The sequence below is a fragment of the Meles meles genome, chromosome 13, assembly GCF_922984935.1.
Source record: "Meles meles chromosome 13, mMelMel3.1 paternal haplotype, whole genome shotgun sequence".
NCBI lineage: Eukaryota > Metazoa > Chordata > Mammalia > Carnivora > Mustelidae > Meles > Meles meles.
The window spans coordinates 34,167,203-34,192,205 of NC_060078.1; the positions used below are offsets into that span (position 1 = coordinate 34,167,203).

At 44.3% G+C, this 25,003-nt stretch overlaps 1 protein-coding gene across 5 annotated transcripts; it reads left to right on the plus strand.

Annotated features, from left to right (window-relative positions):
* Positions 1-2,364: 2,364 nt before the first annotated feature.
* Positions 2,365-24,892, plus strand: SEC24C (SEC24 homolog C, COPII coat complex component). Of its 5 annotated transcripts, XM_046026876.1 has the most exons (25): positions 2,445-2,515; positions 2,699-2,958; positions 4,253-4,452; positions 6,768-6,903; positions 12,875-13,050; positions 13,262-13,633; positions 14,152-14,288; positions 15,499-15,567; positions 16,878-16,989; positions 17,308-17,435; positions 18,619-18,757; positions 18,967-19,082; positions 19,255-19,379; positions 19,513-19,704; positions 19,920-20,013; positions 20,224-20,340; positions 20,693-20,863; positions 21,551-21,647; positions 21,751-21,896; positions 22,121-22,259; positions 22,404-22,522; positions 22,617-22,796; positions 23,035-23,226; positions 23,458-23,547; positions 23,693-24,892. In XM_046026876.1, the coding sequence occupies exons 3-25, from the start codon at positions 4,281-4,283 to the stop codon at positions 23,831-23,833; spliced, it is 3,360 nt and encodes a 1,119-aa protein (XP_045882832.1). In that variant the 5' UTR covers positions 2,445-2,515; positions 2,699-2,958; positions 4,253-4,280; the 3' UTR covers positions 23,834-24,892. The 5 variants fall into 5 exon arrangements, with proteins under 5 accessions (XP_045882830.1, XP_045882834.1, XP_045882832.1 ...); XM_046026874.1 differs by lacking the exon at positions 2,699-2,958 and having other exon boundaries at positions 2,365-2,515; XM_046026875.1 differs by lacking the exon at positions 2,445-2,515 and having other exon boundaries at positions 2,555-2,960.
* The last annotated feature ends 111 nt before the right edge of the window (positions 24,893-25,003 follow it).

The following is a 25,003-nucleotide window of genomic DNA, read 5'->3' on the forward strand; positions in this document are numbered from 1 at the left end:
CACCCAGGAGCCCCTCTAAATATCCTTTCACTCACTAGTCAAGTACTTATTACTTGCTACATGTCAGCCATTGTGCAATATCAGCGACTTTCCTTTTTTTTTTTTTAAGATTTTATTTATTTATTTGACAGACAGAGATCACAAGCAGGCAGAGAGGCAGGCAGAGAGAGAGGAAGGGAAGCAGGCTTCCCGAGGAGCAGAGAGCCCGATGCGGGGCTTGATCCCAGAACCCTGGGATCATGACCTGAGCCGAAGGCAGAGGCTTTAACCCACTGAGCCACCCAGGCGCCCCAATACCAGCGACTTTCAATTAACCTTGAGCGCACATTAGAATCACCTGGCAAAAAAAAATTTTTTTTAAGATTTTATGTTTAAGTAGTCTCCATACCCAGTGTGAGGCTCGAGCTTAGAGCCCTGAGAGCAAGAGTTGCATGTCTTACTGACTGAGGTAGTCAGGTGCCCCTCACCTGGAAAAATTTATTTTATTTATTTTATTTTTTTAAAAAAGGTATTATTTATTTATTTGACCGAGAGAGAGAGAGCAGAAGTAGGCAGAGCAGCAGGCAGAAGGACAGGGAGAGGCAGTTGCCAAGCAGAGAACTGGATGTGGGTCTTGATCCCAGGACCCTGAGATCTTGACCTGAGCCAAAGGCAGACACGTAACTGACTGAGCCACCCAGACCTGGAAAAATTTTAAAGCTACTAATTTCCTAAAATAAGACAGTGTATACAGGATTAGATGACTGTGTAATGAGATAATCTATTAATATATTTTGTATATTTAATACATATAGCAATATAATTAATCACATAATAATTTATATACATGTAATATATGTATTAATTATAATAGTAATACAATTACATGTAGTAAATGTAATTACATTTAGTAATATGTAATATAATTAATTACATATAGTAATGTGTATAGGATTAGATGATTGTGTAATGAAATAATCTACTAATATATTCATATACATATACATGTAATATATAATACATATACATATAATATATAGATATATATTTATAAATATAATAAATATTTTCCCTATACTGATATGAGAATTAAATGGGATAAATTATGTGAGAATACTTAGCAAAGGGCATAGCCTAAGACAGGTGCTCAACAAATGTTAACTGAATTTGGCAAATTACTAATCTAGGCTGGTAGGTCTCTGTCTTCAGTATGCTATTGAATTGTCTGGAGGGCCTAAAACCTTGTCTTGCTGGGTTTCACCTCCCAAATTTCTGATTCAATATGTCTACAGTGGGTCTGATATTTGTGTTTCTAACAGGTTCCCAGGTGATACTGATACTGTTGATCCTAGGATCACATTTGGAGAACCACTGAGCTCAACTATAAACTCTTGAGGACAGGAATAATTGGCCTGCTTACTAAAGCATGCTCACTGCCTAATATAGCTTCCAGCACAGACTAGAAGTGCAATTTTTTTTTTCAATGAATGAACCACTTCATGACTCAGAATAACGTACTTACTGTCAATCACAGGAGAGCAAGAACTTTTGTTCACTCTGTATTTCCAGAACCAAGAACATGGCTTGGCACACAGCAGTGCTAATAAAATAAAATAAAATGAAAAATGTTAAATGAGTAACTGTTATACAAAGGATTAAGTGAAGTCATGTGTATTTTTTAAAATCCTACAACTATTAGCTACAATATTGTTATTCACTAAATGGGATAATAATTACTCCAGAAATTGTAGCTCTTCCAACAGACTGGGGTTATTCTGAGTGCAGAGATCATCAGGCTCTGGCAGAGCTCTGCATCTAAACTAAGCCACTGTATAAAAATGGTTAACTAACAACATCTGACATTTACTGAGTGCTATGGTGCCAGGCGATCTATGTGACTTGTCTAAATCCATCCTCTCAACAAATTATTATTTGAAGGGCATTTCATATTCTCTCCCACTTTACAGATGAAAGAAACTAAAGCAGAGATAGCTGCCGAAGCTGGTGAGCTGCAGAGCCAGAACTCGAACACATGAAGTCTGAAAGCAGTGTTAGTACCCTTTATCATAATACGTTCCGTAATCTCATAACCAGCAAAAGTCATAGGTAAAAGCAACTTTGTAGACGGAAATCAATGGGGTCAGGGGTCAGCAGGAAGTGGCTATAGGATTCTAGATCAGAGGTCACTAATGCGTCATAGGAGGATTGTGGGGGCGTTGCTAAAGATAGTTTGATTTAGCCTTCTCGATCACGTATCGGTTAGTGGGGCCGTAAAGTGACCCGAACATCTTGGGGTAAATAAAAGGCGGAAAGGCATAAGAATCTGCGGGGGCAGCCATGATGGGAAGGGGGGTGGCGCATGCGCGGCATCCGGGTTCTTGAGCTCGCGTCTACTGCAGACGTGGCAGAAGGAGTGTTCGGCCCCGGAGCGTGGGGGAGGAACTTCCGGGGACGACGCTCCGGCCCCCTCGGAACCGGAAGTTGGGCCTGGGAGCCTTGACGTTAGGAACGAAGTCGAACCTGGATCTGGAGCCGGGTGAGGAGTGGCATCGGGAGGTTGGTGGGTAGGAAAGCAGGGGAGAGGCCGGAGTATCATGGCCTGCTCGGGGTCCGGTCTGAGAAGGAAGGGAGGAGCCTGGGGGCGGGGCACAGGGAGAGACCCTCGCCTCACGCATCCATAATCCTGGATCAGTTCTAGACCCTCCCTTCTCTCCTCCAGGCCCAGATTCCGGCTCCCGCTTCCTGCCCGGAGCCTGTTGAAGGGCGCAAGTCGCTCGATCTCCATGCTTAATGGACCACCCCTCTCGTCATGGCCCGAGAAGCTAGTTTGTCTTCTTGGTCTTGATGCCTGGCGCTCCCAGCCTCCACAAGCTCGACTACTTTCAGAGTTCTAGGAAGCTTGCCCCGCCCTCTGGGTTGTCACCCTCGGCTGTCTACCCAGAATGGAGTCCAGACTTGAGCCTTACTCCAAACTCTTGGGTGTGAGATTATTTTCTGGCGCAGAAGCTGCTTTCCTCCGCCCCCCGCCCCCACCCTGACTTTAGGAAGATAGAGGGGAAGGGGTCATCCGTCAAGCTTAATGTTGTGACCTGTGCAAGGTTTAGGATTTGGAAGAACAGTTCCTGGGATGGTTGTAAGATTAAAGAATTCTAGTCCAGAAGTAGCTCAGCTTTTCTATACTCAGGATGACCCTCTCTAGCAAATGGGAGAGGCCCATTGTTCTATTGCAGCAGCTGTGAACTGTACTGCTTCTTTTGCCCCATCTGTCTATAGAGGAGTTGGAATGATCAGGTTGTTTAGATGTGATTAGATAGTCTTATTCTTGGAAGGACCTGGAAAAGGCCCTCTAATTCATTCCTCTGTTGCTGGGCAAGATTGTAATAACTTTAGTAGTGGCCTAGATTCATGACAGGCAATAAGGAAAGCAGAAACAGAATAGTTGGAGGAGTGCATGGGACTTGGGATACTCCTAGCTCCTCTGCTTGAAGGTAGATAAATGATCTTTTTACATGAAATTTAACTTTGTCATTGATCCTTGAACTCTTTTCCTAGGTTATTGTGAGAAGTTTTTGTGCCTGGCCTGCACTTAATAGTATCTGGTACCCTACTAGAGTTTTTGGGTGTCCTTTACATTTAATGATTTTAATGCTTCAGTTCTCAAATCCAACATTCTTTTGGTGGAAAGCCTGGAAATGGAGTAGCATTTGAATTATTGCAGTTCAGCCAAAGAATTTCATTTCTCTGATCAGTTACTCCAAAATTTGTCTTTTGAGGAGGAAGGAAGGAATTTAGCTGATAAGTTTTATATGTGTAGCCTGAGTGATTACAAAGCACATTAAAGGGTATTCAGTTTTTGTTGAATGAACCCATGCTAGAGTGAATGAGTTAGAAGTGGGAACATTGTTTCATTTATTTAATATCACAGTAGTTCATCAGTAGCAGGACTCCTTGTGTGACTAGACATTAGAAATCATTACCACTGGGGAATGGAGGCTGTTGCCCCATTCCGTTGGGCGTGTCTGAAGTTGAAATTTATACCCTTTTGGCAGTGACAAAGCATAGGGTTCACAGTAACAAATCTTTACTTTGAGGAGGTAATCTGGCTATTGGCTGGAACAGAAAATTATAAAGATCCTGTGGTAGTATGGGAACAATTAGGCTGATAACTGCCTGATAAGGTCAGTCCTTTTTTGTGTCTACTTCCTACCCTCTATAGTTGCTCTGTCTTTAGAAAGTTGATTTCGACTAATTTCTCACTTCTATTTCATCTTAGGTGAGATCGAGTTGGGGATGCACTCATAATGAATGTCAACCAGTCAGCTCCACCTCTGCCGCCATTTGGGCAGTCCCAGCCTGTCTACCCAGGGTATCATCAATCCAGTTATGGTGGGCAACCAGGGTCCACAGCCCCCCCAACTCCCTATGGAGCCTACAATGGCCCAGTACCGGGCTATCAGCAAACACCTCCCCCAGGTATGTTTCCAAGTTTCCTTTGAGCTAAGAATGGGAATCAGTAGTGTTCAGGTTGGGTGGTATTGCCCTACCTAAGCTGCCTAGAGAGTTGGGGTGGCTGGGATTGAGGAACATGACTCTGGCTCTCAGGCATTGAGAACTTTGTGGGCAGTCTGCCCTTCCCTGTTTTTATGGAGTTCTGCCTTAAGACATCTAGTGGAAGCACATCTTCAGTGGAAGCACATCTTCAGTTTCAGGGACAGTTCACCTCATGTGAGTGTCACCCTGTACAGCCTCAACTGCCTGCTTTGGTCACAGCTGGAGGGCTGGGCTGTGGTCACAGCTCCTCCAGAGCCTGTAACCGGGATCGAATGTTTCCTGTTGACCTAAAGTCTCCCTGAAATCACTTGTTCTTCATATATATTGATAATGCCTCTCACTGAATTAATGGTTCTATGCATAAATGACCCTGTGACAGAGAAACTAATTCATGGATAAAAAGTGTGGTGGTGTTTGTGTGCTTCTCCTGTCTTTCTGCTCATGTCATTCTTTGCCTTTGCTTGAGTTTCATTTGCTTCTTAGATGGTCTGTAATATCAGGGCAATAAGAGAAGACTAATCTGGTCTACCTTAGGATCAGTGTTGGACTTTTACATTACTTTTTCAAGAAGAGCAGCTGGTACTCTATGGATTATCCATATGGCTTTTTGGGAAATGGCTAACAATAGATCTTTGATTAGGCTAGCTGAAGACTTAGGGTATCCCAAACATTTTTTTTTTTTTAAGTTTCACATTTTATTGTTTTTTTTAAAGATTTTATTTATTTATTTGACAGAGATCACAAGTAGGCAGAGAAGCAGGCAGAGAGAGAGGAGGAAGCAGGCTCCCTGCTGAGCAGAGAGCCTGATGCGGGGCTCGATCCCAGGACCCTGGGATCAAGACCCGAGCCGAAGGCAGAGGCTTTAACCCACTGAGCCACCCAGGCACCCCTATCCCAAACATTTTATGCTTTTTAAGATAATAAGTTCCATGCAAGGATATGGGGAAAAGAAGGCACCAAGGAGGCATAAGTGAAATTTGGGAAATGAATGAAGTATTACCATTTTAATTATAATTTAGAAAAAAAATTTGTAAAGTGGTGAGATTAGGTCTTAGGTCTTTGGAAGAGTCTTATTCTGGGTTGAGACTTTGGCTGGACAGAGTCCCATCTCCTAACTCTCAAGTCCTGGCTTATCAAGATGGAGTTTGGCATTGCCTCAAGAGGAAGTTTTGTTATTGAAAGGAAAACGTATCTGGTTCTGTGATAGCTCATGAGCAGGTTCAGATTAATAAAGCTGTAGGCAGGTTCTAATTTGTCAAATCTCTACTGATTAACAGAGCAAAAGAAAAACAACTGAGCAGGGGTCAGCAATATTTCCAAAGTCGTGTGCCAACTTACTAATTCCCTGCATTTCATGTGGGAAGGATGGCTGGGGATGGTATGCAGAAAGGATTGTTGGGGGAAGTAGAAATAGCTTTGATGCATCTCTGATGAGCAAAAGGGTGGAGTACAGCTTCTATGAAGACAAAGGTGGCAGTACTAATGGGAGGGCAAATCAGTTGTCTTGACTAAACCACTGGGCAAAATCTTCAAACTGTGAGAACATTTCCCTGAGCCATGTGATCTTGGAAGCATCAACACTCAGAAGTAGATGAAAAGAAGATGGTTAAGATAATTAGAATATATGAAAGAGAGGTTGACAGAATGGTCTCCCCAAGAGGAGCCTTTCTTTACAATCTAGTTCAATAAATTACTTGATCATCTTCTGCATCAACTTTCCCATATGCTCTAAGTTTGTGAGTTCTGGAGTCAGATCTTTTCCTTAAGAGTTGACTTTCTAGGGTGCCTACCTGGCTAAGTTGGTGGAGCATGTGACTCTTGATCTTGGGATTATGAGTTTGAGCCCCATGTTGGGTGTAGAGAGTATTTAAAAATAAAAGATTTTTTTTTTTTTTTTTTTTTTTTTAAAGAGGTGACTTTTTGTTGAGGGTAAAAACATTAAAGTGATCTGGATTGAGTAAGAGCGTATAGTGATCAGGAAGCCTCTACATTCTTGTAGCTCTGCTTACGGCTTCACCTGTAGTATATCTGTCTAGGAGAGTGAAGACACTGACTGATCATCCATGTTCAGAATCTGCTGTAACTAGAGTTACATGTTCATTCTATCCTTTTGATTACAAAGCTATAGTATTGGGCCAGCGAAGGTCTGAGCTTATTTATCCTTGCTTTACATTCCTTGCTCAGGGTGGAGAAGAAAGTTATTTCCCAATCATTTAGTTTCTGTCCTTTACCCTCAGGTGTGTCAAGAGCCCCGCCTTCTTCAGAGGCACCTCCAGCTTCAACAGCACAGGTCCCTTGTGGCCAGGCTGCATATGGCCAGTTTGGCCAAGGAGATGTACAGAATGGGCCAAGCTCCACTGTTCAGATGCAGAGGTATGTACTTGGGTCAACCTAAAACTGGTTTGATGAAACTAGAAGAATTAGGAATGGATGAGGGCCTGTTTCCTTTTCTTTTTCTTTGCCTTTCTCTTAGATCCTCTTTTCACTTCCCTCCACTTTTTTGCATTTTGTTTTCATTTTTCCAGGTTACTGGTGCTACTGTTGTCCACTCTATAGATCATTAACCCATCTTCATACCTAAGTTCTTTTGTGTATTCTTTCTCTTCCTGTGAACTTGAATTTTTTCTTGACTAGACATATATCTTCAATAATTGTTACAATCCTACTGACCCTATGCTCAGGGAGAAATGGGAAAAGGGGATCTCAGATTTATCTCTTATATACAATGGTCTCAGTACAATAATACTAACACAGTCACAAATGTGATTACTAAAAACAGTATATTTTTAAAATTTTGCATATACTGTCCTCATTCTCTAATAATTTAAAAAAATATATTTATTTTTAAAAGAGGTGACCTTGATGGATTCAAGAGTAGAAGTAGGGAATCAATCCTATTAGGAGATTGTTATAGTAGTTCTGGTTTAGGATGGTAGTGGTAGAGGTGGTGAGAAAGAGATCTGGGATATGTTTCACAGGTAGAGTCAATAAGATTGGATGTGAGATAAGAGAAAAAGAGTAAGTCTGGATGTCTTTTAACCTGCTGGCTTAAGCAAAAAGGTGCTGTTTACTGAAGTGAGATATATTTGAGGAGGAGCAGATTTGGGGATGTATTGAAGGGTTTATTTTGTACATTATAGGTTTAAGAAGCTACTAGCTACCAAGCAGAGATACTGAATATGTAGTTGTATATACAAATATGCAGGTGAGGAATAATATCAGGACTAGAGATAAAAATTTGGGAGTCTTCAGCATAGAGATGTTATTTAATGGCATAGGACTAGATGAAGTCATCTAGAAAGTGATCACTGACAGTAAAGAACAGAATTGTGGGGTCGTCTGGGTGGCTCAGTCAGTTGAACAGGTCCTGGGATCAAGTCCTGCATGGGGCTCTATTCTCAGTGGGGAGCCTGCTTCTCCCTTTGCCTGCTGCTCTCCCTGCTTGTGCATACTCGCTTTCTCTCTCTCTGACAAGTAAATAAATAAAATCATTAAAAAAAAATAAAGGAAGAGAATTGAGAACTGAGCCTTAGAGCCTTGGAGCTTACCAGCATTTTAAAAGGAGGTCTGAGGAGGGACCATCAAAAGACAATGAGAAAGAGCAGTATTGAGATCAGAGATTAGCCAGGAGAGTGTGGCATCCTGAAACTAGGTGAAGAAAGTATTTCAGGAAGGCAGGAGAGTAATCAGCTGTGTTATTTGCTGCTGAAAGGTAAGATGAGGACTGAGAATTGATCATTGTGTTGGGTGAGGTTTGGCATCATTGACAAATGTGGTTTCAGTGAGATATGAAGACAGCTATGTAGTTGGATTGAGTCAAAGAGTTTCAGTTGGGTAGTAGATTATTGCAATCTGAAAATCCTTTTGCTACAAACCTCTAAAAAGGAGAGAGGATATAGAAGCAAAAAAGGTTTTTCAAGCGCATAATCAAGCTTAAAAAGAAAGAAAGTAAAATCCTCAAGTGTCAGAGACCAAATGAGAACTGAAAATCAGAGTGGTAAGTAGACACCATGGCTGCCTGTGGAGAGGGTGGGAATGATCATTTTGAGAACTTGAGGACTTCAGTTTAAGGAGGTACTGGGGATGGAGGATGAGTCCTTGGGCTTTTCTGAGTTAGGGTTTGGACTTGAGACCTCATCTATGAAGTGTGGTCCTGGGCCACACCTTCAGTAAACGGACAGACTGGGGAGAAAATCTGCACATTGGTACTATGTGATATTAAGGAATTTTATTTCTTGTGGGCTGACTGTGGGTAAGTGGTGGGAAAAACGTCTTAGGACTGCAAATGGACACAAGGGAACTTCTTAGGTAATGAAAATGTGCTAAAATTAGGTTCTGGTCATGGCTGCACAGCTCTATAAAATTTACTAAAACTCATTGAATTGTTCACTTGAATAAATCTAATGGTATGGAAATTGTATTTCAAAGCTTTTTAAAAAAAATGTCATCTTTGGTGTCAGTACTGTTGCAGTATTTTATAGATGGAAATGTGAAACAAGCACACTTCCTCAGCTCAGGCTGTAAAGGATTCTCAGAGGGAAAAAAGAAAATTGATTAGGCTAAACAGAGCCTTTTAGAGGAGAGCAGATAGTAGACTAGTACCTTGAAAGCATTAAGGGAATACAGTTGTCATTGTAGAATGTACCTAGCTGAGAGAAAGCACAAATAAAGACATTTACAAACAGACTCAGAGTTTACCATGTATAGACCTTGGTTGAGAAAATTATTAAGGGATAGGCTAAAGAATAAAAGGAAAATAAACCCAGAAAGAAGGATCTTTTTTTTTTTAATTTTTTCTTTTTTTAAGATTTTATTTATTCATTTGACTAAGAGAGACACAGCAAGAAAGGGAACACAAGCAGGGGAAGTGGGAGAGGGAGAAGCAGACTTCCCACTGAGCAGGGAGCACGATGCTGGGCTTGATCCTAGAGCCCTGGGATCGTGACCTGAGCCGACGGCAGATGCTTAATGACTGAGCCACCCAGGCACCCCAAGAAGGTTCTTTAAAAAGAAAGGGAAGGGGCTCCTGGGTGGCTCAGTGGGTTAAGTCTCTGCCTTCGGTTCAGGTCATGATCTCAGGATCCTGGGATTGAGCCCCGCATTGGGCTCTCTGCTCAGCGGGGAGCCAGCTTTCCCCTCTCTCTCTGCCTGCCTCTCTGCCTACTTGTGATCTCTCTCTCTATGTGTCAAATAAATAAATAAAATCTTAAAAAAAAAAAAAAAGGAAGGAAGGGAAATAAGAACTAAAGACGTAGAGATGGAGGATAGACCAATTCTTTGGTAATGTTTGACTAAAGGAGGAGCAAAAGCTTGAGGGAGATATGAGGTTTTAGGGCAGTTTTATTTGGCTGGATTTTTATTTTTTATTTTTTAAAAGATTTTATTTGAAAGAGCATGAGCACAAGCAGGGGGGAGGGTTAGAGGGAGAAGCAGACTCCTTGCTGAGCAGGGATCCTGATGCAGGACTCAATCCAAGGAACCTGGGATCATGACCTGAGCTGAAGGCAGACGCTTAACTGACTGAGCCACCCAGGTGCCCTCACTGAATTTTTAAAAACAACATAACTGAGATAATACTGATATACCATGTAGTTCTCCCATTTAAAGTATACAATTCAGTGGTTTTTAGTATATTCATAGATATGTGAAACTATCACCACAGTTTGAGAACATTTTCATCACCTCAAGAAGAAACACCATATCCTTTAGCTCAATAGTTACTATTATTTTGCTAGTCCTTCATTCCCCCTCAACCCTAAGCAATCACTACAGTAGTTTCTCTTTCCACAATGCATAAGTAGATGATCCTCTCTCTGAGGTACTATCAGAGGGTCAGTAGTACAATAAGATAAAGAGAACATATTAAAAAGCTATTCAACTTCATAAGTAATGAGAAAAGTACAAATCAAAAGCGTAAGATTCTACTATGTAACCATCAAAGTGGCAAAATTAAAGGGTCTGATAGTCCCAGATACTGCTGAGTGTATGGAGTAGTAGGATCTCTTACCCACTGGTGGTTGGATGCAAATTAGAACTACTACTTTGGGGAAATAATCTGGAATTATCTGTTAAAATTAAAGAAATACATACCTATGATCTGGCAACTCACTCATAGATATATGCCTTAGAAAAATTTAGGTATATATAAACAAGTATGTGAGTGTTCATAGCAATGTTATTTGTAATATTAAGAAGTTAGAAAAATGGAAATATCCAGGGATGCCTGGGTGGCTCAGTGGGTTAAAGCCTCTGCCTTCGGCCCAGGTCATGATCCCAGGGTCCTGGGATCGAGCCTCGCATCGGGCTCTCTGCCCCGCGGGGAGCCTGCTTCCTCCTCTCTCTCTGCCTGCCTCTCTGCCTAGTTGTGATTTCTCTCTGTCAAATAAAAACAAAACAAAACAAAAACAAACAAAAAAACCCTGAAATATCCATCTACATTAAAATACTTCAGTAAATTATGACATTTATTTAGTGGAATAGCATTTAGTAATGACAGGTAGTGCCATTACAGGTGAATTTCAAAGTCATGGTTGAACAAAAGATGCCAAACCCAAGGAGTATGTATGATGTGATTCTATTTACAAAAGTTTAAAAAAGTGATATAACTGAACTATGGTTTGTTGTTGTTTTGGCGGTGGGGAGAGACAGAGAGAGAGAGAGAGACTTTTTGCCCAGAGCAGGGCTCGACCCTCGGACTCTGTCTTAACAACCCTGAGATCATGACCTGTGCCAAAATGAGGAATCAGATGCTTAGCCAGCTGAGCCACCCCGGCACCCCTGAACTATGTTGTTTTAAAGACAAGGAAATGAATATTAAGAAGTTAGGAAAGTAGTTACCTCTGGGAGAAGAAAGGGAGCTGTTATGGAGGAGAGGCACACATGAGGCCTTTGGTCCTAGTGTTCTATTTCTTGACTTGCTTTTTAGTTATGTTGGTGTTTGTATAATCATTGAATACATATTTGTTTTATGTATTTATTTCCATTGTATTTTACAATTAAAAATAAAGTACATTGAACTAAGATCAGGTCTGGGCTAGCTTGGTTTGCTGCTTATACTCTTCATGTCTTACTTTTCTATCTGCTCTGTCCTCATTTTGCTGTGAGGATTAAATTAAGCACTTAGATACACTTTGTAAGTTGTGAAGCTATTTACAGATATTCCTAGGGCATGTGGTGGAGTAACAGTGGGTAGTTGATATAGGTGATATAGTTATACATATTAATGAAGTAGTAACCATGGAATGTAATTATTCTGACAAGGATTTATGAGCATTGGCCATGGAGTTAATAGTATGTTTGTGGTATGGAAAACAAAAAATGCAAAGCCCATCAAAGAGCTTACGGAGGTGTAAAGTTCACTAGCATAACAGTCAGAAAATAGTAGTTAAATGAATGAATGAGTGAAAAGTGTTAAACTGCAACACTGTGGAAACTAACCAAATATAATAAAGTACAAGTTTTTTAGTAGAGAAAAATAAGCAGAAAGGATAAATCCGAATTTTCGTGTAACTGACTTGTTGTGAAGAATTTGATTCATGCATGAAATCCCATATGGAGCTTGTTATGTATAGTAATCTGTGTTGTAGATCTCTATGGTAATATCACCATAAAACACCAGTGCAGTTCCTCATGGATATGTAATGATACTGGAATGATTCTGTATTTATATTTTAATGTGCCATCTAATGCCATGGGAATGTCCAGTGTAGCTATCCAAGTAATGAGGCTTTTACTAGATAAACCCAGCTAGAAGGCTATCTGGTTTATGTCCTGTTTCTCTAGTCCCCTTCTGGTAGAGTTGGCATCATCTCTCTGATTAGTATAGAATGTCAAAGTCAGCTGACCTACTTTGCTCTTAACACCTTTGCCAGGATAAAGTAGTTAAGTACTTTGGTTTAAAAGTTAAACAATCAAACTGCATTTGTTTGATCCCACATTGGTTAAGTGCCTATTGTGTTAATGCTTCTGCACATTTTCCCTTTCAACTTCTTCAGGCCTTCTGTTAACAGTACTGAGGTATTTGTTTGTTTATTGAGGTGGTTTTTCAACACAAAGGATTAAGTCAGAGGAGGTGATAATCTAGTAAACATTTGATCTGAGGGTGCTTGGCATATGTTTGTGGAGTGAACCTAATGGAAAACAAGATTTGCCATGAATAATCATAGTGCAGATCATTAGGAACATAATATATTTGCAAGTATACAAAAGTACAAAGCCATTGAAGAGCCCAGGATGATAGTAAGATGCTGTAGAACAGTACATTTTCTTGTATGATGTGGAGCTCCTGCCAGCTTTGAAGGGGGTCCCAGCCCACGTGCCACCTCCACCTTCCTTGTCTTCACAGGTTCCCTGGGTCTCAGCCCTTTGGGTCAGTCCCACTGGCCCCTGTGGTCAGCCAGCCAACTGTGCTTCAGCCCTATGGCCCTCCCCCAACGAGTGCACAGGTGACCGCTCAGCTGGCTGGAATGCAGATCAGTGGTGCTGTGGCCCCAGCCCTTCCCCCCGTGGGTCTGGGCTATGGTGAGTAGCTATGACCACAGGAATGTGACTGTGCCCTTCTTTTTAGAAGCATTAGACTCTGGGGTATACCTGCATCCCTTTTATTTCTTGTGCTTCTGAGTGCCAGCAGATGGGACAATCATTCCTGCCCCTCTCATGCGGAAAGGGAGCGATTTACTGAATAAGAAGGCAAAATGACTAGAGATCTGATTCTACCTCTTCTACTTCTCAGGCCCACCAACATCGCTGGCCTCAGCCTCAGGAAGTTTCCCCAACTCTGGTCTGTATGGCTCCTATCCTCAGGGCCAGGCTCCTCCCCTTAGCCAGGCCCAAGGTCATCTTGGGGCCCAGCCTCCCCAGCGATCTGCCCCACCACAGGCCTCCAGCTTCACATCTCCTGCTTCAGGGGGTCCTCGGATGCCTTCGATGACTGGCCCACTCCTGTCTGGACAGGGTTTTGGGGGGCCCTCCTTGAGCCAGCCCAACCATGTGTCTTCACCTCCTCCTCAAGCTCTGCCCCCTGGCACCCAAATGACTGGGCCCCCAGGACCATTGCCATCTATGCACTCCTCCCAGCAGCCAGGCTATCAGCTGCAACAAAATGGTGAGTTTTCCCCAAGGTCTGTCTAGGGGCCAAAGCCTTCAGCTAGTCAGGTGGTTTTGTTTATTTGTTTGCTCTTAGTATTGCTTGCTAGGTGGTGAACTAGATGGACAGCTTCAGGGTATTATTACTAGGAGGTAGGGTTTATAAGACATTCTTTTTTCTTTTATTTATTTATTTTTATAAGATTTATTTTTTAATTTATTTGACAGACTGACATCACAAGTAGGCAGACAGGCAGGCAAAGAGAGAGGAGGAAGCAGGCTCCCTGCTGAGCAGAGAGCCAGATGTGGGGCTCGATCCCAGGACCCTGGGATCATGACCGAGCCGAAGGCAGAGGCTTTAACCCACTGAGCCACCCAGGTGCCCCTCTTTTTTCTTTTAGTTCAGATAGTGTGGTCTTTCTCTGAATGGTTATTACCTCATAATTCTACACTTATAGGAGTCTGGTCATTTTCCTGAGGCCCTAAGAGACAGGGAGGGGATTTTGAATTTATCAACCTTGTGCCTTTGTCTTTCAGGTTCCTTTGGACCAGCCCGGGGCCCTCAGCCCAATTATGGAAGTCCCTACCCAGGAGCACCCACCTTTGGCAGTCAGCCTGGGCCTCCTCAACCACTGCCTCCTAAGCGCCTGGATCCTGATGCCATCCCCAGCCCTGTAAGTCAATACTTATGTGGTCTTAGGGACAGAGTTTGTGGCTGCCAGATAAGTGAGTCAACCTAGATGAGATGTTTGCCTAGTGTTTTCTGATTATTTTCCCTTTTTGTTCATCTTCTTGTAGGTATAGAACCAGTTCCTTTGAACTGGAACTTGAGGCCCCAGAAGTCTTTTGGGGGCACTTTTGCTCCATAGCTGGGCAGGGAAGGAAGGGAAGCCAAGAGTGATCAGTAGTGTCAATAGAGCACTGGTTGAGTGCTGCATTCTGTCACTATTGGACATAGCATGGTAACCTCTGCCCTTGAAGTAGTAGCTGGGTCCAGGTCTTGTCCTCTTAGATTTGGTAGGATGGCAGTCTTCTTAAAGGGTGGAGCTGGTGGGAATTAGCTAATGGTAGGTGTTAAGAGAAGGAAAGCCTCACTGGTTTCTCTCTGTCTCTAGTTGGACAGTGTTTTAGGAGGAAACCTCCAGTACTTTTGTTGGCTAGAATCCTGCTGTGTAGATGAGAAGTGACCTATAGTTTATAAGGGCAATGTGGGGAAGCTGTTTTTTCCCAGGAAGAGGGTGACTCTCACCCTTAGAGCCATCATCAGAATCTTCAGGCCTTCCTTATCCTCCTTGGAATAGAGATTGGGACTATACTCCTAAGTGGGGGCTACTTTATAGTTCTGTCTACAACATTTGCTCTGTCAGTTACCTCACCATGCTTAGCCATTGTCATATTCCATTCTGTTCTCTTCCCTCTTCCTTTGGGGAATTACCATGGTGAAGGACCCTGTTGGCTAAGAGGGACCTTAGAGGATTAAGCAGCCTCTCCTTTCCCCTCCTTCAGGGAGAACGAGAGTCTGGTCTGATATAAGGAAAAGCTTCTTTAAGCATTAGCACAGTCCTTAGATGGGAGGTTTGGCCTTTTGGAAGGAATATCCTTCTTCCTCCTTCTTAAGACTTCTCCCCTTCAGCCCCTCCCTGTAAAACCCCTGCTTGCTTCCTGTTTGCCCCCTTATCTTTGTACATCATAGTCTGAGCCATTAAAGCCTATGTGTTGGGCCAGAGAGACTTGGAATTTCTGACCTAGAGAGGGCCTGATTTCAGCAGTGTGAGCTGGGTTCATGTCTAACTCATCAGGGTCGAGAGAAGTAACATCTGCTTCTTGTTCTTTTGTCTCCCTCCCTGTATTCCCCTGCTGCCTTTATTATTAAAACACTAAAAGCAACTCAATGAGCTGCCTCCTCAGCAGAAAACCAGGCACAGAATAGACCCTGATGCCATTCCTAGTCCAGTAAGTGCAGGGGGTGGTGTGTGTGTGCGTGTCATCCCTGTGTTAATGCCACCCATGCATGCCTGTGACCTCGTCTTCACCTCATCCACCATGTTCATCCCTCTCCATCCTCTTCCCTTAGTTTTTCTAGACCCTCGCTTTTACCCACCAGAAGGATGTGCATGTCTCAAGTCACCATGTAATGAAATGACAAGCTGTTAGCAATGCTTTGAGTATGGGATGGTAGATCAGGCTCTAAGGGTGGGGGTCAGGTGGCATGTTAAGCTTTGGTTTTAGTCTGTGGTTGGGTCCTCCAGTAGCCTGCATGTGACATTTGATAGAACAGGACAAAGTGGAGTGATAGGTTCTTCCCCTTTGGGATTGATTTGTCTACAGCTTATGGAGAAACTTTGGGTAGGTGACTACAGATGTACAAGTTTGGGATACTGGCATTTCTCACAAGGGAAGAGACTGCTGGTTTGGGAAAGCGTGGGCCACTTTCTCATTGGGAGAGTTCGTTTGACTCTGATACATTTCTAAGTTTCAACTCTTAAGAATATGGAGTCTTATTCTCTGTTTACGTTTTCTGGTTTTACCAAACCATCTTAAAGTAACTGACCAAAGGTTATCAGCCTACACAAAGTTCTGATTGCCAACTTTGTAAAATCTTTTTTTTTTTTTTTTCCCTTTGCTGGGTCTGTCAAAATGTGGGGGACTGAGGATTGGGCTTGTAAAGATCAGGTACTTAATCCTCTTCTCCCATATTGACACACTGATGCTTACCTGAAAATAAGGCAGCATCTGCTTCTTCACCTTACCTGGTCATTTCTGTTTAATCCTCTCCTCACTCTGTCCCTTCTACTTTCATTGAGTTTAGAGTCATTCCGGGTAGATTCATTTTTTACATGGTTACCGTTGTCTGTTTTCCTGCTCTGACTCAGAATGTGTCTTGGTGAGAGGATTGGGAGGGGAGGCGTGCTGGGGGAGGGAAGTGGAATCCAATCTTGTTGGAAGGTTTGTGATGAGACCTGGAGCTTTCCTGGACTGGGGGGAATAGTGGGGTGGTCACCACAGATTGGGGGTCAGGGTAATTCATAAAGAAGCCCATTCTCCGTGTTGCCTGCTGAGCATTTTGCTGCTGATTATAGAGTGGAAGATTGGCCTTGTAGCATCTTATGTGATCTCCGGAAGGAGAGCATACCTGGTGCTTGAGGTATTCTTGGCAGATTACTAGTTTCCGGCTGTAGCTCTAGCCTTTCTTTCTCCTGGCTCTCCAGGACCTGGCACTTGCTTTCTTCTGTCACCTCATTCATTTTACTTCTTCCCTACAGATTCAGGTTATTGAGGATGATAGGAACAACCGGGGTTCAGAGCCATTTGTTACTGGAGTACGGGGACAGGTGCCACCCTTAGTCACCACCAACTTCCTGGTGAAAGACCAAGGTAAGGAGGGTATTAATTTCTCCCTAGAGGGCTTTTTCTACTATGGGTAAACTTTTATCAGTTTTTTGGTTTTTTTCAAGCTTTATTTATTTGAGAGAGAGAAGTGGGGTGGGGTAGTGTGCACAGGGGACTGGCAGAGGGAGAGGGAGAAAATCTCAAGCAGACTCTTGCTGAGCATGGAACCCAACCTAGGCTCTACTGTGAGATCATGGCCTCACTGACCATTTAGCATTTTGGGGGGCGATGGGTGGATCAGCAGTGGAGAGCTGGTGTTTGGAGGGATTCTTTGATCTGACCCTGGTTTTCTGCCTCCTCTAGGGAATGCAAGTCCCCGATATATCCGATGCACATCCTATAACATCCCTTGCACATCTGACATGGCTAAGCAGGCTCAGGTGCCCCTGGCGGCTGTCATCAAGCCACTGGCAAGGCTGCCGCCAGAGGAGGTAAGTCAGGGAAGGGACTAGAGTATAATGAAAGGGAGGAAGCGGGGAAGAAGACTTCTTCCTAGAAATGATTCTGGCAGTCATAATGGAAGAAGTCTTGGTTGGGCGAGAAGGGAGGGTATCTTCAATAGCTTTCTCTCCCAGGGCCCATGCCTGACAGGTATGGTTGGGATGAAAGGAAAAGCCCAAGAAATTGTTGGAGGGGAGCAGGGGCCATATGGGAGACAAACTATGAAAAGAGGTATGGCCAACTTACAGGGGAGGAGATGGCCGAATGCAGAGGCCTCTCATGGCATGGTCATCTCCAGATGATTACAAGTACATTATCCTGTTTTTCTTCTGTACTGTCTGTCATCCCAGCTAAGTTAGGGAATGTTAGGACAGCATATAAGAAAAAAAGGTAGATTAGGGTCCAGTAGTCCTTCTCTTACCTGACTTGGGCCCTGATTTATCACCTCAGTACCTGGAATCAGCATGAAAAGAGAGAGTGAGCTTATCAGCTGCTCTGCCAGGCGTTGGTAGGATACCATCATGTTTATTCTTAGCTTACTGAATTTAGGGTAGATTTCTCTGTAACTGGAAGCTCAAGATGAAGTTTATAACCTGCTTCTTTCCATCTTGCTCTGTTTGTTTATTTATTTTTTTTTTCTGTCTCTGGGTCTCAATGGGGATGGTTAGACACTTGGGTGCTGATCTCTTATCTGTAGGGTGACATGTGCTTGGGACATTGGTAGTTGTCACAGAAACCCAGAGGTGGAGGAGGATCAGTGTTAGAGATACTTGGCTGGGGAAGGAAGCAGAGTTAGGATCCCTAGGGCAAAAAGTGAGGAGAATTGAACACAGGGCCAGAAATGAGAATCCTAGGTTATCTTTGGCTTTCTCCTTACATGCCTATGGCAGCTCCTTATCTGATCGGGCCACTTTCACAGTTCTTTTCTTTCAAAAAGTGGAATTCTGGAGATGAGAAATAAGAAGAGGGAACTATAGAATTTGAACTCTTAAGGACGTTCCTGTGACCAGTACTCTCATCATTTATCTTCATTCCCCTTCACTGTACTCTCTCCTCAGGCAAAATATCTTAGCCGTGCCCTCCTCCCTTCAGGTTGTTCCTCTTCATCTCTTGCCACATGCCTCAACCCACTGTAGCTTTCCACTCTCTGAGCCCCTTCCTTTTGCTCTGTAGGCTTCACCGTATGTCGTGGACCACGGGGAATCTGGCCCTTTGCGCTGCAACCGCTGCAAAGCATATATGTGTCCCTTCATGCAGTTCGTTGAAGGAGGGAGGCGCTTCCAGTGCTGCTTTTGCAGTTGTATCAATGATGGTATGTTCACAAGGGCTGGGACTGGGGGTTTGTTCTTCTGTATTGCGTCTCTTACTCTCTTTCTAGTCAGATAGGTGAGGTTCACTTATTTAGGAACTGGGGAAGTAGGGCACGTATGGGGATGTGGGGCAGTAGAGTGAGCTGAGCCAAGCCAGACTTACTAAGATTGAGATAGACATTTGAGTAATAGTCTGTCATGTTCCCCACAGTTCCCCCCCAGTATTTTCAACATCTGGATCATACCGGCAAACGTGTGGATGCTTATGACCGTCCTGAGCTATCCCTGGGCTCTTATGAATTCTTGGCCACTGTAGATTACTGCAAGGTAAGGGAAAGTAGCATGGGGAGGAGCAGTGGGTAGCGGACAGTGAGACAGCTAAGAATTGCTATGTTCACTTCCCTTACTCTTTCGTTGTCCCCTTTGATGTTGACTTCTCTCTAGTCAACTAGCCTGCTTACCAATCCCTCTTTCTCCCCAACGTTTTCTTCCTTTGCAGAACAATAAGTTCCCCAGCCCTCCTGCCTTCATCTTCATGATTGATGTCTCCTACAATGCAATCAGGAGTGGTCTTGTTAGACTCCTCTGTGAGGAGCTCAAGTCACTGTTAGACTTTCTACCTAGGTGAGATTTATGGTGGATAATCACTGGGATGTGGGTGGTTCTGGGTTGTTGACTCAATAGGTAGAGCTTGAGGTCATGATGTTGGCTGGTGAAGACTGTGGCAAAGTGTGGGTAACGATGTTACCTTCTACAGGGAGGGCGGAACAGAAGAGTCAGCAATCCGTGTTGGCTTCGTCACCTATAATAAGGTGCTCCACTTCTACAATGTGAAGAGCTCATTGGCCCAGCCACAGATGATGGTTGTATCTGATGTGGCTGACATGTTTGTGCCACTGCTGGATGGCTTCCTTGTCAATGTCACTGAGTCTCGGGCAGTCATCACCAGGTAAGAGCCAGATTATAGAGGTAAAGTGGGAGTGCGGCGGAAACAAACACAGGAAGCCAGACAGCTGAGCAGAGGGGTCAGCAGATGGAGATGGACAGGGACTGTGCCTCAGGAGTTTTCAGTCTAGGGAGCCACATGATTCTTCACAGGGTTAAGGACTGAGGAATTGAGTCTGGATAGCAGTTTTGATTGCTTCCCATCACCTGTCTATCCAGCTTATTGGATCAGATTCCTGAAATGTTTGCAGACACGAGGGAGACAGAGACAGTATTTGCCCCAGTTATCCAGGCTGGCATGGAGGCTCTAAAGGTAAGGTTAGAACCCTGACAACTTCCTCTGCCTTGCTTTCCTCTGACCATCTTATACCCTGGGATATAATTACTGTTTCTTTAGTGATTGAAGACTGTCCAGTGAGTCAGCATATGTGACATAACTGGCACTGAATAATGACGAAGGAAGGGATGAATGAATAATAGCTGAATAAAGGAAAGAATGAACAAGTAGTCTTCTCTTTCCTAGGCTGCTGAGTGTGCAGGGAAGCTGTTTCTGTTCCATACTTCCCTGCCCATTGCAGAGGCCCCAGGGAAACTGAAGAACAGAGACGATAGGAAGTTGATCAACACAGACAAGGAGAAGGTATGGGATTGGGAGATGTGGGGAGGACTTTCCATGACAGAGGAAGGTCGTGATTCTTTGCAATGCAATACTCTTACCTTTCTTGAGGGGGTACTGGGACTAGACTCTCTATTCTTTCACATGTCAAGTCTGTGACTGCCAACTTTGTCCATTGTTCCCGCACTTCTCTACCCCATTTCATCCCAAAGCCCTTGATAGATTCTTTTTTTTTTTTTAAGAGAATGTTCTACTACTGTTGCAAATACCTATGAAGTAGATCTGAAGTTGTGCATATACTTGAATATCCCATATTAAATACATAGTTCTCAAGTAGGGTGGGGCTATTTGAATATTTTCTTCTGTTCCTCTCCAGACTCTGTTCCAGCCTCAGACAGGTGCCTATCAGACCCTGGCCAAAGAGTGTGTGGCCCAGGGCTGCTGTGTAGATCTCTTTCTCTTCCCTAACCAGTATGTGGATGTGGCCACGCTCTCTGTTGTACCACAGCTCACCGGTGGCTCTGTCTACAAATATGCTTGCTTTCAGGTAGGGCATGGGACTTTGGGTAGCAGGTGGAAGTGGGACTGGGAATGTCTGCTTACATGTGGAGCAGCTCTTTAGCTACTGACTCCTTAATAGGAATCCCAGTGGTGGAGAAAACCCTTAAGAGAGCCATAAGGGTAGTGGTTAGGAGCATGGGGCTTGGAAACAGTCCTGGGTTGTTGTTCTGGCCCTCCCAGAATACTAGCAATATGACCTAGGAGAAATTACTCACTTATTGCTTTTGTTTCTTCATCTGTAAAATGGGGTTTTAATACTTCTTAATTAAGATTTGTCATCAGAGGGGTGCCTGGGTGGCTCAGTGGGTTAAAGCCTCTGCCTTCAGCTCCGGTCATAATCTCAGGGTCCTGGGATTGAGCCCCACATCGGGCTCTCTGCTCAGCAGGGACCCTGCTTCCCTCTCTGCCTACTTGTGATCTCTCTCTGTCAAATAAATAAAATCTTAAAAAAAAAAAAAAAAGATTTGTCATCAGAATCAAGTAGTTATACATAAGGTTCTTAATGTGGTACTTGGCACATAGTAAATGCTTAAAAGCTGTCATTATCATTATTATCATCTTCACTGTTATTGTTATTATGATTCAGCAGGTTGTAGAGTGGAGGGGATACAGGGAGATAGACTGCAGGTTGTTATGTAGTCAGTGATGTGACTCTGGGCCCCGGGGGCTGCAGGTGGAGAACGACCAAGAACGGTTCCTGAGTGACCTGCGTCGGGATGTACAGAAGGTTGTTGGCTTTGATGCTGTGATGCGCGTTCGGACAAGCACTGGTCAGTCCTGGTTGGAGAAGAGCAGGTGGGGGGACTAAACCTGGGAGGGAGACAAGTGGCTCCTGTGATATCTGTAGCCGTGAGCTTATCCCTGTGGCCTCAGGTATCCGTGCTGTAGATTTCTTCGGGGCTTTCTACATGAGCAACACAACAGATGTGGAGCTGGCTGGGCTAGATGGGGACAAGACGGTGACTGTGGAGTTCAAGCATGACGATCGGCTCAATGAAGAGAGTGGAGCCCTCCTGCAGGTAGTGAGAGGGAGGCAGGGGCTGGGGAGAAAGTGTCAAGTATCACTGTACTGGATATAAATAGGCTGCAGGGAAGAGGGTAGGAGGGGGGTGGAGAGGACTAGAAGAGGCCAGGGAAGGGATGGCTCATCTTTCTTCTAGCTTAATAATCCAGCAAAGGAGCAGTTTTACAGAGGGCTTTGGTGAGGGAGGGGTATGAGTTCTCCCTTTTTCCCTTCCCCTAGTGTGCCCTGCTCTACACCAGCTGTGCTGGGCAGCGACGGCTGCGCATCCACAATCTGGCCCTGAACTGCTGCACTCAGCTGGCTGATCTGTATCGAAACTGTGAGACTGACACGCTCATCAACTACATGGCCAAGTTCGGTGAGGGTAGAGGCGCGGTGAAGTGGGATTGGGGCTGAAAGGGGATTGTCAGTGATTCAGCATTCCCAGGTATGTGTGGTAGCAGGAAAGTAGGTACAATGGGGTGGCCAGCCAGTGACTGTGCTGTATCCCTTTCCCATCCAGCATACCGGGGGGTCCTCAATAGCCCCGTGAAGACTGTTCGTGATACTCTCATCACTCAGTGTGCCCAGATCCTGGCCTGTTACAGAAAGAACTGTGCTAGCCCCTCCTCGGCGGGACAGGTGGGCAAGCACCCTGGAGGAATTGTTGGGACAAATGTTTGCATTTGGGAGAGGTTGCTCATGATCATTAACTTTATTTTGATAACCCCTGCAGTTAATCCTTCCTGAGTGCATGAAGCTACTCCCAGTTTACCTGAACTGTGTGTTGAAGAGTGATGTTCTGCAGCCTGGAGCTGAAGTCACTACTGATGACCGTGCCTATGTCCGACAGCTGGTTACTTCCATGGATGTGGCTGAGACCAATGTCTTCTTTTATCCTCGGCTTCTACCATTGGTGCGACTGAGGGCTGGATGAGACATTGTCCTGGGAAAGGGGCGTCATAGGAGGAAGGGAAGGGTTAATGTTATCTGTTGTCTGACACTAGTGAATTTGTTTTTAACCTGCATTATCTGATGTAATTTTCACACTGAAGAAGTTACTGAGAGAGCTTTCTGAAATTTCATGGGGAGGGGCGACAAATGTGTCTTTCGGTCCTTGGTAAATAACCTTTTGCCCCTTTCCTTTTGTCTAGACAAAGTCTCCCGTTGAGAGTGCCACTGAACCACCAGCAGTTCGAGCATCTGAAGAGCGTCTAAGCAATGGGGATATATATTTGCTGGAGAACGGGCTCAACCTCTTCCTGTGGGTGGGAGCAAGTGTCCAACAGGGTGTTGTCCAGAGCCTCTTCAGTGTTTCGTCCTTCAGTCAGATCACCAGTGGCTTGGTGAGGGCAGGGAGTCGAGGGGAGTATGGGTGTGGAAATGCATTTTGTGATATGAGTGGGAGCCAGTAAAGTTTGTGTGCTAGTCTACTTTAATAGGGAACATTTGAAGAGGAGGGATGGTGCTATCATTATTCCTGGGCTTGTTACAGATGATGAATAAACCTGTGCTGCCCTATTTTTTACTGGACTCAGAATATCTTACCATAAGGATAAATGAATTTTGTGTTGCAGAGTGTTCTGCCAGTTCTGGATAATCCTCTGTCCAAGAAGGTGCGAGGCCTCATTGATAGCTTAAGGGCACAGAGATCACGGTACATGAAGGTAACACTGATCTAAATCCTGGATTTCTTACCTTGTCAAGTCCTCTCCTAGAAGGGGGGTGGGAATAAGTGATTGGATAATGGGAATTTAGGGCATGTTTAATTTCTTTTGGCCCTGCCTCATGACCCTATTTTTCTGGCCATAGCTTATCGTGGTGAAACAGGAAGACAAGCTGGAGATGCTGTTCAAGCACTTCCTGGTGGAAGACAAGAGCTTGAGTGGGGGAGCATCCTATGTGGACTTTCTCTGTCATATGCATAAGGAAATTCGGCAGCTACTGAGCTAGAGCAAGTGGGTAAATGGCATAGGGTGCCAGGCCGGCTTCCAGAAAGTACTCCAGGATGGCAGAGAAATTGGAACAGTTCCATATCTAAGTCATGTAAGCTGACCTCAATCTCTTTGCGGGGAGGGGGAAGTATAAGGAGACACCTTTCTGGGATCAAGTATCCAACCACTCTGTCATGTCCTGCTGATGGAAGGTGCCCCTATCCCCTCGCATTACCCTCCTTTTTCTGCTAATCCTGTCGTAATGAATGTAGTTTCTCAGTTCACTGTATATGATTCGGTGTTGGGGGATTTGGAGGCACCCAGACTCTGGCAATATTATGTGTCCCCTTGGACCAGCCTCCAAGAAGAGAGGGGCAGGCAGGAAGGAGTGGGAATCCCAGGGTTACTATGGGGGGGGGGGGGGGACTAATTCAGCTCAGTGTCATCAACAACTTCCTATATTAGGGATGAAACATACAGGTGCACAGGAGCTGGGGTATACAGTGGAGAGAGAAGTGGCTGGTCAGTCCTGCTTGGGCCTGGAAGTCAGCAACTAAGTCAGAGTTAGGGAGAGTGGTTGATTAGCTTTTCTCTCTCTTCTGCAATGATCGTTGATCACTCAGTGGATAGAGGCACATTGTCAGAGATGAATGAGCCTGGGAAATGAGTTGTAAAGCATATTAAGACATGGGAGAGGTACCAGCCTCTTTTCCAGCTGGAGAGGCTCCAACACTGGATAGTTCTGTAGAGAGCCTGGTCATCAACTTGCAATACCTCACAGAGCCAGCCCCTATCCCACTCTGAGCTCCCACTGGAAACGCTGCTTCTCCAAGTTGGGAGTTGTTGGGGAGAGAGTCAGTGGCTGCTGGAGCTCTGTTCTCTCCTGCCGGGACACCACTCCAGCTTTGGTATTGACAGAGTGGCTGACAGTTACCTTCCAACCTGAACTGGCTGGGGCAGGACAAGGGCTAGGCTTGATGGTGGCCAGGCTTGTCTGCTCCCAGCCTGGGATGCCCCTGCTCTGGACCTTTCATTTCTCCTCATTGGTTTATTTTTCAATGCATCTTTAATTTGTAAAGAAATAAAATAAATTAAGATGTAACAATTAGTCTCATTTTTACTTGTGATTTACCACTGTCCCCTCTATTCCTGCTAGGCCTAGCACTTCCCAGGAAGTGGCCGGCTGAGC